The sequence below is a fragment of the Mustela putorius genome, unplaced genomic scaffold (genome assembly GCF_011764305.1).
Source record: "Mustela putorius furo isolate JIRA1106 unplaced genomic scaffold, ASM1176430v1.1 tig00000228_pilon_pilon_pilon, whole genome shotgun sequence".
NCBI classification, from domain to species: Eukaryota; Metazoa; Chordata; class Mammalia; order Carnivora; family Mustelidae; genus Mustela; species Mustela putorius.
In genome coordinates this window covers 12,814,442-12,829,051 of record NW_025421322.1, presented here as the reverse complement: position 1 = coordinate 12,829,051, position 14,610 = coordinate 12,814,442, and the positions used below count along the sequence as shown (strand labels likewise).

At 36.1% G+C, this 14,610-nt stretch overlaps 1 protein-coding gene across 1 annotated transcript in view; it reads right to left on the bottom strand.

The window, feature by feature from the left end:
- Nucleotides 1–14,610, bottom strand: part of PKHD1L1 (PKHD1 like 1) — a 156,303-nt gene that overhangs the window by 117,801 nt on the left and 23,892 nt on the right. The window contains exons 10-17 of the mRNA XM_045078054.1: nucleotides 14,352–14,422; nucleotides 12,947–13,057; nucleotides 9,218–9,307; nucleotides 6,643–6,911; nucleotides 5,061–5,152; nucleotides 2,932–3,091; nucleotides 2,488–2,623; nucleotides 1,571–1,714 (exon numbers count right to left, since the gene is read on the bottom strand). Of these exons, the coding sequence (XP_044933989.1) occupies nucleotides 1,571–1,714; nucleotides 2,488–2,623; nucleotides 2,932–3,091; nucleotides 5,061–5,152; nucleotides 6,643–6,911; nucleotides 9,218–9,307; nucleotides 12,947–13,057; nucleotides 14,352–14,422 (1,073 nt within the window). The remainder of the gene's footprint in view (nucleotides 1–1,570; nucleotides 1,715–2,487; nucleotides 2,624–2,931; nucleotides 3,092–5,060; nucleotides 5,153–6,642; nucleotides 6,912–9,217; nucleotides 9,308–12,946; nucleotides 13,058–14,351; nucleotides 14,423–14,610) is intronic.

Sequence of the window (14,610 nt, the reverse complement as noted above, 5' to 3'; positions counted from 1 at the left end):
TCATTTTGGGTTCTGTTTCCATGGCTTCAAAGAAAGGATTATGAGATAAACAGAAGGTGGTATTGGGACCATGAGGTAAAGATCAATGGGCAGGCAGTGGGATAGTCCAAAAATTCTTTTAGTTTTGTTCTAGCACCATTATTATAGAATAAAGGGCTAGGCTGGGATATTGCTATTTTCTTTGAACACAAATACAGCACAAAACTGTATTCCAGGAAATAGCCCCATGTCTTTGAGTCCTGTTTACACAATCTCACTCTGAGAGAAATAAGGGCTTGTCCTCAGATGTATCTCTGCTTCGGGAAGATGATTTGCTAGTGGAATCCCACGGACCTTCTCTGTTGGATAATATCCTAGAATTTGCCCGGTTACGATTTTAGTACTATATTTCTTAAAGTGCTGCTGAAGCCTTAAACTTTCTCTCTTAATTGTAGATATGTTTCTGGGAGAACAAGGATAATCATATCTTTATTTATGCAGTATTTCGACAACCTAACCCTTGGGAAATCTTTAGAACTTCAGTTCATGTTAAATAAAATTCTTTGCTCTCCACTCAACAATCAAATCAACAATTGTATAAAATGAAACATAAACAATGAAGTAACATTTTACTTTTATGAGTTAGATAATAATGATTTCCCAAAGAAAAGTAGAAAAAAAGAAAGAAAGAAAGAATACATAGTCAGGGACCTACTTTTGAGCTAGATAGCCCAAATACTAAACTTGTTTGCTAAATTTGGCTTTAAGACTTGAAAATACAAAACATTAACAGGAAGTTAATAGTTGTTATTTGGAAAGGAGAGAAGTCAAATAATTTTGGACAGTACTATATTAAACACAGGTCAAATGTTTTCTTTCAGTTTTGCATTTGTATGTTTGTTTTCTCACTGTAAGGACCCTTGGGGATTTTAATACTAAGGAGCTCCATCAGTCTTTAAGAAGAAGCTGGCATATGCAGCTTCCCATGTGGATGTGACCATAATCTTTTCATCAGGCAAGATCTGGTCAGACTAGTGTCTCTTGAGAAATACTGACTACTTAAACTTTATTTCCAGTATTCATATCTTCACTAACTTTTGCTAAATTACAGAAGGCTATTATGCAGATAATGTATCTGTAGTATACATAGTATATTTCCCATGCACTGGAGATGTACAATACTTAAAATACAACTAAAATTTTAATTATAATACAAGAAATTAACCATTTGATTTTTATTTCTCCTAAAATTAATCAAGGCTCTGACTCCACTGCTTTTCTTCTGTCATTTTATGGAGTTTTGCCTTTTTTTGTTTTTTAAGATTTTATTTATTTATTTGACAGAGATCACAAGTAGACAGAGAGGCAGGCAAGAGAGAGAGAGAGGGAAGCAGGCTCCCTGCTGAGCAGAGAGTCCGATGCGGGACTCGATCCCAGGACCCTGAGATCATGACCTGAGCCGAAGGCAGCGGTCTAACCCACTGAGCCACCCAGGTGCCCCGAGTTTTGCCTTTTTTGTGGAGTTGTACAGGATACAAATTTGTTTCTTAGAAAAAACCTAACAGAAGTACAAAATGATATACATTCTTACCTCGAGTTGATATAAAAGTTACCATGTAAACATAGCTTTGGGCGTTTTGTGTTCTTACTACTTGAACTGTATCCGGTTTTATAGACCAGAGTTCATTTAAAGCTGATTGCAATAAGAAGTCAGAAGCATCACCAGGTAGCAAGACTTTGGATTAAAAAAAAAAAAAAAGTCAAATGATTAGAGGTTTTAATTAAAAAAAAAGTTAAAATCCTTTTGCACTGCCATAGCCAACACTGATATTTTATATTTAAAATTTTTAAGGTTCCCATAGTCTGTATCATATGTTATCACTTAATGAAATTGTTTTGAAATAATTCAAGTTCAATAATAATAACTACTTAATTGGATTGTGATCTCTTTAAGGGAGGATCATGGGTTGTTGTTTTTTTTTTTAATTCCCATAGTGATTAAGTACTGTGTTTGGAAAACAGTAAGCACCTATTGATATTTACATATTGAAACAATTAACAGAAATAGCAAAAATTATACTTTTTGGTTTATTATTATATAATACAGAGATACAATGTCTTTGTTAACAGATAAATTACTGTCTCATAGCTTTATCCCTTAACGAGAAACTGAAAGAAATGTTTAATTCTCTGTAATGGTGAATTTAATTCTTATTAGCTTACACCTGTGAGTCAGAGATATATAAATTCCGTATGTGCACTTAGATATACATTCATGAAGATCCTTATAAAAGAAAATGAGATCATATACCAGGAAGTTGTTTTTACTGATGCCATTTTTTAAAATCCCAGTCTAAAGGTTTTTCTTCACAATATATTTTTAGCTTCTTTGTCTAGCATACTATTAAAATAATATTTTCCAGACAGTAGAATTTGACTAGAGCCAATTTTTATACTTTCACTTATAAATTAAGAGAAAGAAAATCTCCTTTGTTATATACAGCTTACCGGTTTTTTCCATGTTATAGATTAATCTATACTGATAGCGTGAACATGAATTCTCTTCCACACATGGACTGGTCACTGTGATCTTTTGAACTTCATTGGTTGCACTAGATGTTTCCCAGTTTTCCAGTGTTATAACCTATTTTCCAAGTTAAAAAACATATCTTTACTGCATAGAAAAATATATTGTAAAAGCATGAGAGTCAACTACTCAATGCCTCTGGATTGCTCTATTTTACTGTAAATGATAAAATATTTTACAGTTCACTCTTAATCCAATAACAGCCTCTTGAATTTTAATACAGATTCTCCAACCCACAAAGTCAATAATCTTCCATGACTGCCTTGTCCCCAAATAGTATATTTCTGAGTAAAATTAATAAGCAAATAGAATTTCTATCTTTGAACATTTACTTTCCACGAAGCACACCTATCATCACGGCAAACCTGTACTTCCTGGACCATTGTCGACTGGAATCTGATAACTTGTTCTTCATTCACTGCGTCTTCTGTCTGTTGCTCCGTATAGACATTTTTATACTGGTACAGGCCAACATCAATGAAGGCACTCAGTCTATACTCTTGCAGCAAGATTTCAAGGTAATATCTGGAAAGTATGAAATTGTCTCCAATGAATAACATTTCAACACTATATAAAACACCAGCTTACTAAATGATTTATATTGTAGTATTCCTGATTTTATTTTATTTTACTTTTTATAGTATCTCTGATTTTAAATATTAAAGTTTCATAGTGGTTTGTTAAAATAAAATGAATTATGTAGGATATCTACATGAAAGATACAGAATTGTCCGCATTCATGACTAACTCATTCAGTTTTGTAAGTAAATATTTATTGAAAAAGATACTACTCCTTATCCTCAAGGAGCTTAAAACAAAATTATATTTACATTGTAATGCAAACTTCCTGGCATAAAACATAGAAGACATGTGGAGTGTAAATACTTTCATATGTACAAGAAAATGACAGGCAGACTTAGATGTATCACGTATTTTTATCAGAGTGGTTAAATGTGTCAGGGATGGAAGTTTCTCTCCAGTTCCTTCAATAGTGGCTCCACTTATAACTTGGGAAATAAAACATAATTTCAGGAAACTGTTATTGGTTACATTGATTCTGGTCCTCCAACAAGCTCGATCATCCAACTGCCTATCAAGGATAAGGCCTTCCTTGACCAGCTGATACAGGCGATGAAAAGCTATTAGTTACCTACGTAACTCTCTATCAATGTCACCACTGTTCCCATCTTTGGAGAGGTCAGCTGGGACTTCCTCTAAATTGCCTAGCATCATTCAACAGATAACCTTGTATGTGAAGATAAGTATTCACAATTCATGATCGACTCTGAATGAGGGCCATGTACCACCTCTCATCCTTCTAGGATGATCCTTCTAGGATCATAGAACTGATATTGAAGGATTACATCAGGCTCTTTGCTGCCCTGAGGACCTGTTGGCCAGCTCCGCCAGATCAATGCGGGCAACACTAAGAAGCAGACCTCAAAGAACTATTAAATTCTGTATCCTTATTAGCAGCTTACAATATTCATTAGGTACTTTCTATGTACGAGACACTAAACTGAGCACTTGGCAGACATTATTATATTTAACCTTCACAAAAGACTATAAAATATATATTATCATTCTCTTTGTTCATATGAATAACAGACACTAAGAGAGTTGTAAAGATTGAAAGGTTATTTAAAAGTTAGTAACTGAGGTATGATTCAAAGTAGAACAGGGTGACTGAAAGATATGTACCTAGAAATGGGGCTTTATTATCTGAGTGGGATGAATCTGGCAAATGAGCTCCCTTTGGAAAGGTCCCAGGGACCACTGTGCAATAAGCCAGCTAGAGTGGCTTATCCACAGCCGTCATTATAAGTGTTGGTGTATAAACTGCAAGCTACCTCACGGAAGGACAGATATCAGACAGTAGATGTATTATGAGTCACATTCATGTGATTCTGTGCTCCTGCCAAGCAGGTAAACTGAATGCATTTTCCAAGGGGAGGGCAAAACCTGAAGGTACATTAACACTCAATAGCAGCAGGGATTAATTAGGTACTCCACTTACCCTTGCTGACCTAGTGATCCTGGTTAAAAAAACAAAGTTTAAGTTTTAAGTATATAAAGAATTGATAGTAGGAGGAAGAAGAGAAAGGGAATGGGATGCTTTCCTTATGTCATTAGTACTAAGATTTCAGTGAGAACACGGAGTATGATTTCTTTCAGGGAACTTTGATCCCAACCCTCTAGCTGGATTGACAGAAAGGTCCTAGTAGGAAACTAAGAACAGGATTAAGTAAATTTCACAAAATTATAATTTCTGCAATAGGAATAATATAGATAGTAAATCTCCCAGGTTGGTTGGAGGTCAATATTTTTGAAAATATAGAAATCATATTTAATAAAATTATAAAGAATGATGAATTATATATTAAGCCAATAAACTAATATCACTTCCACCAATAAAGCCAACTGAAAATATTTTCAGATATAAACTTACAGTTTTTAAATAGCACATAATAGTTTAATGAAAAAAAAATCTTACTCTTTTCCTTTCTGAAGATGAATGTCATCTGATCTTTGTGTAGGACTGGAAAAATAACCATTGGCATTGGAAGAATGATATGCAATCCTCACCTTATCCCAAAAAGAAAGACAGGGAGAGAGGGAGAGAGAAAGAGAGAGAGAGAGAGAGAGGAGAGAATTTATTATTAGATCTTTTCAGCTTTATTTTTCACTTATTATTTGTCAATCCTAGAACTTTTATAAATAGAAAACTATGAAACTACCATATTTTTCTTCTAAGATCTATTAGCCATGGTGAAATGAAGTTTTTAAAAATTATCAAAGCCCACTTCATACCTTCCAACCTTATTTAACATCAGCACCACTATACCATGAATACACACAAGCTATGGTTTTTCACAATTAGAACTGCAATAGAAAATAGAAAGATGTATACCATTGTTATTGTTAAATGAAATACCCTTTTGCTCTGTGGAGAGTTTTTAGGGATTTAATCCAAATGAAGTCACTAAAAGTGGATCTGAAAGACGCTACAGATCACTAAATGGGTCTGCATGCTAGAATGAGAACACTCTGGGCTTCACATCAGGAATGATTATACCATCCTTGGAGGAAACATGCTGAAAAGCTATAGTAAAATTATAATTCATAAATTACAGGCAGCAACTTAAACTTGTTCCTCCCATTTGGGAGGCGATCTTGCCATTATGACTCTTGCTGAGTCATAAAATGTATTTTTGATTTGATAACTGACTTCACATTTGCAAAACTCTCCCAAAGAAATAATTAAAATACAGAACAATTTAATGAACACAAATGTTCGAGTAAAATTTGTGGTCATAAAAAGTCAGAAGTAAGCTAAAAACTTATCAGTATGCGTAATGTTATTCAGGTTTAGTAATAATAATAAATAAATAATTTAACTATTCAGTCATCAAAAATCGTATTGTGAAAATCATTTAATAAAATATGGAAATACTAATATGTGACCAAAATGACTATGAAATTGGATGTATGACGTTATTTATATAAAAAACAAAAAAGACACAAAAAGAAATGATGGACTTCAATCTCATAACCACATAATAGTGAAAGAGATCTAATAGAAGAGTGAACTGTTTACTCTTTTCCAAATTTCTTACATATGATTAAAACTCTTCCATAATTAAAGTAATCTTTAGGGGTGCCTGGGTGGCTCAGTGGGTTAAAGCCTCTGCCTTCGGCTCTGGTCATGATCCTGGGGTCCTGGGATAGAGACCCATGTTGGGCTCTCTGCTCAGCAGAGAGCCTGCTTTCTCCTCTCTCTCTCTCTGCTTGCCTCTCTGCCTACTTGTGATCTCTGTCAAATAAATAAAATCTTTAAAAAAAATAAAATAATCTTTAAAGGAAATATATGTATTTTTTCCTTCCTAGAGAAGATGTAGATACAGGAAAGATTTTTTTTTAGGCCATGGTTTTCTATGGTGACTTTAGAGTTCATATTACACATGTTACAATAGCCAAGAACCCAACCATGTGAAAATATATCTTAAAAGTGAGCTACATGTAAAGGTTGTCCTATTGTTTATATAGTATTAAATAATTTTCTGTAGCTTCCGTACCTTATCTTTTGGATGTCTAGTTTGGCTGAAATAAATGGCATAACGGTCATCGCCTTTGATGTAGAATCTGTAGACGTCAGAGTCTGGAGCCACCAAAAATCCACTAAAGCGTGCAACAAATGTGTCTTGCTCCGTGGGCCAAAGGTAGGAAGCCGAATCTACCCAACTGGCCCCCATGTACCCCGGGGTTTCTTCGTTGTACTCAAGTATCTCTTCAAGACGCGCTGGCCGACTATTGTTCCATACCTCAAGCTTTAGACCTCTCCCACCTGAATATAACAAAAAAAAGAATACTGTCATCAGAATGTTGATGTGGTTTCTCAATGGCCTTCTACTTGGGTAGTGGTTATAGATATTCTATGCTATTCACGTGTTTGGAGAATGCTTGTAAACAAAACAATGACTCATACCCTACATGTACCTGCACTTCTAGCATAGAAAGCTGTTAAGAGAGCATACAATTTATTATTATTTCATATATTTGCATCTCAGTTTCTACATTTATAAAAAAATGGGAGTAGTATTATTATTTGCATGGTTGCAATGGGGATTAGATACTACTAAGTGCTTTACTTAAAATAATATGTTAACTCTTACCTCTGATATGACTGACATTGCTTTATAGAGTTAAATCTCAAAACCTTATGATTCAGGCCATTTGATTTCAAAACCTTTGCCTGATTACTCTCTCTAACAAAAGTAACCCAATTAGGGCGCCTGGGTGGCTCAGTGGGTTAAGCCGCTGCCTTCGGCTCAGGTCAAGATCTCAGGGTCCTGGGATCGAGTCCCGCATGGGGCTCTCTGCTCGGCGGGGAGCCTGCTTCCTCCTCTCTCTCTCTCTCTGCCTGCCTCTCCAACTACTTGTGATTTCTCTCTGTCAAATAAATAAATAAAATCTTTAAAAAAAAAAAAAAAAAAGGTAACCCAATTAATGGTTTGCAACTAATCCAAGAATGGACAGTGTTGGCTTTAAGATTTTTGTCCGTATTTGTTCTTCTTCTTCTTTTTAACATTACTTCTGTTCTATGATTCCATCTCCTTCTTGGAGAGAATCAGAACATTCCCATTAAAGTGAACCTACATAAACTCTGATTTAAGTTTTTTCCTAATCATAAGGAAGCCATCTCACTTTTTTTTTCTTCCCTAAACTACAGCAATCAGACTCATGTCTTCTTCCAGCAGCTGGTCTGGGGGAGCTGGATCTAGATGATGGTTCCTCTTCAGGTGAGTCTCTTTGGAGGAAAGCTTGAACACCTCAAACTTCGGCAGCAGCATTGTTCTCTGATAAATACAACTTTCATTGAAGTCACCAATTGTGATTTTCAAAATAGTCTCTTAAACTGGGCATTGTTTCCCTAATGTCGTTCAAAACAAGGAATTTTTTTTTTAAGATTTTATTTATTTATTTGTCAGAGACAGAGGGAGAGAGCGAGTGAGCACAGGCAGACAGAGAGGCAGGCAGAGGCAGAGGGAGAAGCAGGCTCCCTGCCGAGCAAGGAGCCCGATGCGGGACTCCATCCCAGGACGCTGGGATCATGACCTGAGCCGAAGGCAGCTGATTAACCAACTGAGCCACCCAGGCGTCCCCAAAACAAGGAAATTTAAGAGGTTGATAAACATAATTTATGTGGCTTCAAATCCCAACCAGTAGTGTAACCATAAACCAATTTCATTGTGTGAACAAGATATGAGATACATACCCTCAAACCCATGCACAGCATCTCAGTGAGTGGTATCACTACAGATGTCAAGCACTTACCATAGGCCACGGGCCATGGGCCATGGGCCAAAATCTGGAAAGAATTTTGATTTCCATTTCTCTCATCCCCTGTTATCACCCTTAAAATATTCTAAACAAGTAAGGATTTAACCTCTGACATTTGTGTTTTAAGCACAAAAAGGCATTTATAAAATGTCCCTGTAGCCTGCACCATCATTCAGTAATCTCATTTAACCTGAAATAAAGTTCCCATCAAACTCATTCAACAGAGGAGGGCTGTTTCCAGGAGGGTATTTCGGGAATTCAGGCTGAGTTTATTTCCATGCTGCAGCTTTGAGGCAGCTATTTTAATACAAACACTCCCTGATCCAGAAAGTGTAAGGAGAAAAACCAGGAAGAAATGTATTACAATTCTCACTACAAATTCTAAAAAGTTCAAGTATTTTTTATTACTAATTGTTATGGGCTAAATACTTGTATCCCCTCCAAAACTCAGATGTTGAAGCCTAATGCTCAATGCGATGTTATTAGCAGGTAGGGCCCTTGGGAGGTGCTTAGGTCACGAGAGTGGAGTCCTCATGAATGAGGGTTTATAAAAGAGGCCCCACAAAGCTCTGTAGCCCCAAGAAGGTGCCTATCTATGAGGAAGCAGGTCCTCACCAAACACCTAATCTGCTGGTATCACGATCTGGGACTCCCCAGGCTCCAGAACTGTAAGATCTATATGTGTTTGTTGTTTATAAGCTACCCAGTCTGTGGTGTTCTGTTTTAGCAGCCCCAAAGGACTGAAAGACTAATGGGGTGTATCTTCTTATGTAAATGTAGAAATGGCCATTCTCTCTTCTGGTAACTTACCTGGATAGACAGTTCTGAGAACCTCAGGCTTAGGCGGTGTCTTGCAGCATATGCTATTTTCTGTGACATTCAAAATATCACAGTCTTGACCTAGAGAGAAGCAAGGTACAGAGGTATTACTACAGAGCTCCAGAATGCAAATCACGATCAGCTTATCTGGAAGTACTTTCTGATGAAAACCAAGTTGCACAAGCAAGAAGCAAAGCCAGGGTTTCTTCGTTTCCTTTATGTGTTCTGCATAAAAGCTTATCCTTGTTAATTGCCATACTTTTACATGGCAATGTTTTCCTGGCAACACATCATAAGTCTGAGTTACGAAATTTCGTGATTTCTGAGAAACAAAATAAAAAACTTCATAAAACACTGTCACTGTAAAAGATTTCACTTCTGAGTTCAGAGTAAAGTCTTACATTCTGTTCCCTACAGAAAAGTTGCTGAAATAAGTCCATGATATTCAAAATTTTGCAAAAGCAGATGATCCCAGCCCTCTTAGGTAAAATAAATAAAAAGTAAGATGGTGGTTTAGTCCAAGGTCTTCAAATGAAAACAACAGAGATAATGAAACCAAAACAGTAAGGGTCTAAACAAGAATGATGACACTTATATAAAAACACAATTAGAACAGAGTGACGAGTCTAGGTTTTAGACTTCCATATATCTCTCACCGTCAATGCCTTAAGTATTTACTGAAACGGGAATCACAGCCCACAAATGAAAAGTGAGGCAAAGGGTAGCAAATGGAGGAAGGTATCTTTGCCAAGTTTTGTTTGGTGGCTCGGAAAACTTACTTCAACATTACCTGTTACGATTTTGCATGTTTTGTGAATGCAAGATAATTGAGGTAGAAAACAATGCATTTAAACAGTAAATTAAACCAACTTAGCCTATTTTGTTTGGAGCAAAGAAAGATCCATAGACAAATCATTATTTTTAAGAAATTAACTGAGGATTCCTCAATACCCCAAAAATGAATAATTTAATTAAAAATGGGCAAATGAGGGGTGCCTGGATGGCTCAGTGGGTTAAGCCTCTGCCTTCAGCTCAGGTCATGATCTCGGTGTCCTGGGATCGAGCCCCGCATTGGGCTCTCTCCTAAACAGGGAGCCTGCTTCCCCCTCTCTCTCTGCCTGCCTCTCTGCCTACTTGTGATCTCTCTCTCTCAAATAAATAAAATCTTTTTTTAAAAATGGGCAAATAAGTGGATATTTTTCCAAAGAAGACATGCAGATGGCCAACAGACATGTGAAAAGATGTTCAATATCACTGATCATCTATAAACACAAGTCAAAACTACAATGAGATATCACCTCACACCAGTCAGAATGGCTAAAATCTATGACACAAGAAACAAGTGTTGTAAGGGATGTGCAGAAGGGGCACGTTCTTACACTGTTGGTAGGAAAGCAAACTGGTACATCCAATGTGGAAGACAATATGTACGTTCCTCAAAAAGTTGAAAATAGAATTAGTCTATTATCCAGCAATTACACTATTAGGTATTTAACAAAAAAAAATACAAAAATACTAATTTAAAGGAATACATGCACCCCAATTAGCCGCATTATCAACAATAGCCAAATTGTGGAAAGAGCCCAAGTGTCCATCAACTGATGAATGGATAAAGAAGATCCAGTATAGGGACACCTGGGTGGCTCAGTTGGTTAAGCGGCTGCCTTCGGCTCAGGTCATGATCCCAGTGTCCTGGGATCGAGTCCCACGTCGGGCTCCTTGCTCAGCAGGGAGCCTGTTTCTCCCTCTGCCTCTGCCTGCCTCTCTGTCTACCTGTGCTCACTCTCTCTGACAAATAAATAAATAAAATCTTTAAAAAAAAAAAAAAAGAAGATCCAGTATATATAAAAGCCACAAAAAAGAATGAAATCTTGCCATTTGTGATGACATGGATGGAGAGAGAAAGTATTAAGCTATGCAAAGTAAATCAGTCAAAGAAAGAAAAATACCATATGATTTCACTCATATGTGGAATTTAAGAAACAAATGAACAAAGGGGGGGATAAATGTGAGGCAAACCAAGAAACAGACTCTTACCTATAGAAAACAACTGACAGTTACCAGAGAGGAGGTGGGCGGACGTGTTAAGTAAGTGATGAGGATTAAAGAGTGCACTTGTTGTGATGAGCACTGGGTGTGTATGGAAGTGCTGAATCGTATCATACACCTGCAGCTAATATTACACTGTATGTTTAAATAAAAACTTGGAAGAAAAAAATAAAATACACCCAGTTTACTATATGTAATTATACTCCAATAAATTAGTTAGAATTTAAAATTAATGAAAAAACCTTGAAAAAAGTAATGAAAATTTAATAAAGAAATTACTGAGGATTCAAAATCTTGAACCTTGTCACATCTGATAGCAATGAAAGACACAAAAGTAACATGTTGTATTTGCATATCAACTATCACAAAATCATAAAATACAACATATAAAGAGATTTTATGCCCATATTTTAATATTTGAAACATTTATATTTAAAATTTCAGAAAACATATATGATATTTAAAAATCTTATTGCTTAGGTTTTAATATTTATGTAGGTGACCAGCAAGGATCCACAGGGATAGGAAAGATATTGTATAAATGTTACACTTGAGGGCACCTGGGTGGCTCAGTCGGTTAAGCTGCTGCCTTTGGCTCAGGTCATGATCCCAGGGTCCTGGGATTGAGTCCCACATCGGACTCTCTGCTCAGCAGGGAGTCCGCTTCCCCCTCTCTCTCTGCCTGCTTCTCTGCCTACTTGTGATCTGTCTGTCAAATAAATAAATAGAATCTTAAAAAAAAAATGTTACACTTGATCTTAGCCAAAAGGCAGAAAAGAGATATATATGTATAAATATTAGATGAAATTACTTTATATTAATTTCTTCTCTAGAAATCACATTTTTGCAGACTCATGGGCAGATTCCTTAAAATTATAAAGTACCTAAGCAGAAGGTTATATTAGAAAAAATATGTGTCCAGTTGCCTGGCCAACACGGAGTCCTTTGCTCAAGGTAGAGAAGGTCATTATGCCTGAGTGGGAAGATTCCCACTATTATATTCATCCTCCATTCCTTTTTGAGCTGCACAACTCCCTACCTTGAAAAGATCTAGATACATAACCAGAGAACCAGAGAACCAAGCCCTATTCAATTCGTAAAAACAGAACACCTCAATTAATGCTCTTTTTAAAGCCAATATCATCGGTAATTCCTGATGATGTCCAGACAAGTCACAAAAAATGAAAAGGGGATGAGAAGAGTGTCCCCAAATACTTTAAATTTTTTCCTAACTAACCAACCCATTGAGAATTAACAACAGTTCAAAAAGGGCATTTAAAAGTGTGTAAACCTGGTGATTCACAGACCTGTACCCCTAGGGATAAAAATATATGTTTATCAAAAATAAAAAATTAAAAAAAAAAAGTTTGTTATATAAAGGGTATGTGTGTCTCAACATGTGGTGAGGAATTTGTGGAAGGTAGCCAAGTTGTTACCAAACAATGCTTTTTGATCATGACCTCAGAGCCCAAGTTGTGGTCATGTCAGACCCTCACTGGAAGGTCCCAGTGGGAAAAGTATCATTCTCTGGAACCAAATGCCCACATGAAAATACACAGTCTTAAATTTAAGACATTAACTGAAAAAAGACTATTATTCTTTTTACAAATTATTAAATAAAAGCCAGGATTTGTTCTTATAATGTAACATATTAAAAGTCATATAAAATACCTCCAATGAGAACTCTGACAGGGAAATCTGTCTGATCAAAGAACCGTCCACTTATCGTTAGCACAGTGCCACCTCGAATGCTTCCTCGTGAAGGAGAAATCATAGTGACCTCTGCAGAGGGGGAGGAGAAGCACATTAAATAAAATGCCATGAATATTACACATCAACCCAAATCCCTAATTTTTATGAATTTTCCAAAGTACCTAGTCTTAACACATAGCACAGCATAGATAGTGGATTGACCAAATGAATAAATTGGGTGTTTCAATTTTGTCTTTGATGCAATCCTGCAAAGAGGACAGTTAACATGGCTTTTACAAAGCCTTACAGCTCAGGGGAACCAGGTTTTAGTGGTGACTGGTACTAAAGAGACACTGGTAATGGAGGACACAGGAATTAAGGAAAATCTGGGCTGAGGATAGATGTTTGATTCCAAAGGAAAACACAGGAAAGCAGGAGAGCCAGCCTCTTCTCCTCTTCTCCTGGTGCTCTTTTTTTTTTTTATTATTAATTTTTTATTTTTTATAAACATATATTTTTGGTGAGTGCTATGAAGTGTGTAATCCCGGTGCTCTTAAAGAACAAATCTTTCTTCTCTTTCTGGGCCAACATTTTATACTTTCCTCATATAGTAATACATTAACTATGACTGGAAGCCTATGTAAAAGTTTTAGATATATTAGTAAAATAGCCCGAGGCATGATATATGGTAGATTCTTATTAAAATTTATTCTTATTACTTCCATCTATCAAAGGCCTATGTATTCTTACACACGGCTTTTACATTGAATAGGAAAAGCCAGGATATATCCTATTTGATTGATTCCAAGACACTTCTTTTCACATTTGAACATCTTTGAAATCTGAATGTGCCACTCCATCACTCCTGACGTAGAATAAAGTGTAATTCTTCCAGGAGGATTTGTGTTTGCTTCCCACACTCTCGTAGGAGTCTACCAACCTTAGATCTCTGTAAGTTAAAATAAATAATAATCTACTTGAGTATTCTTTTGGACCCCAGTGAGCCTATAAATCTGAGAGAGCACTGCCTTGTAGCTTAATTGGACAGTGGAGATATTTTTTTCCCTCCCTCCACCAACGGTCCAAGTGGAGATGTGCAAGTTTCCCTTCTGTCTCTTTTGGAGTGATGAGCCAGTTTCTCAATCAGTCTTATATTAAAAATATAGCTTGCTGGGTCCTAGCTTAATGTCAGAGCTTCCTATTAGACTCTCTATCTTGTGTGTTTCTCCTTTCCTAGCAGTACATAAAATAATATACTATGCCTTAAGTCCTTATTGTCATTGATGATGAAATAAGGTACACAGGTCTCTCTGTTTCATTCTTTTTCTTTCTCTCTCTGTCATACACACATACACACACACATAGAGTGAGAGGGTTCACATACCTGCATATGTTTGAAACATTGAAATTTTATTTAGAGAAGAAACAAAATACGCCATTTTTTGTGGGAAACTCCTGTGTAAAAAAAAAAAAAAAAGTAAAAATCCTTACTTTAAAAAACTTTATTTCAGGAAAATGTTATTTTTTTTAAGTGGTATAAATCATGTCATAATTTGCAAAGGAGCTGGACAGAACATTTGGGGCAGATAAAAATGTTCTATATCTTGATACAGTTACTGGTTACACAAATATACAAGTAGATA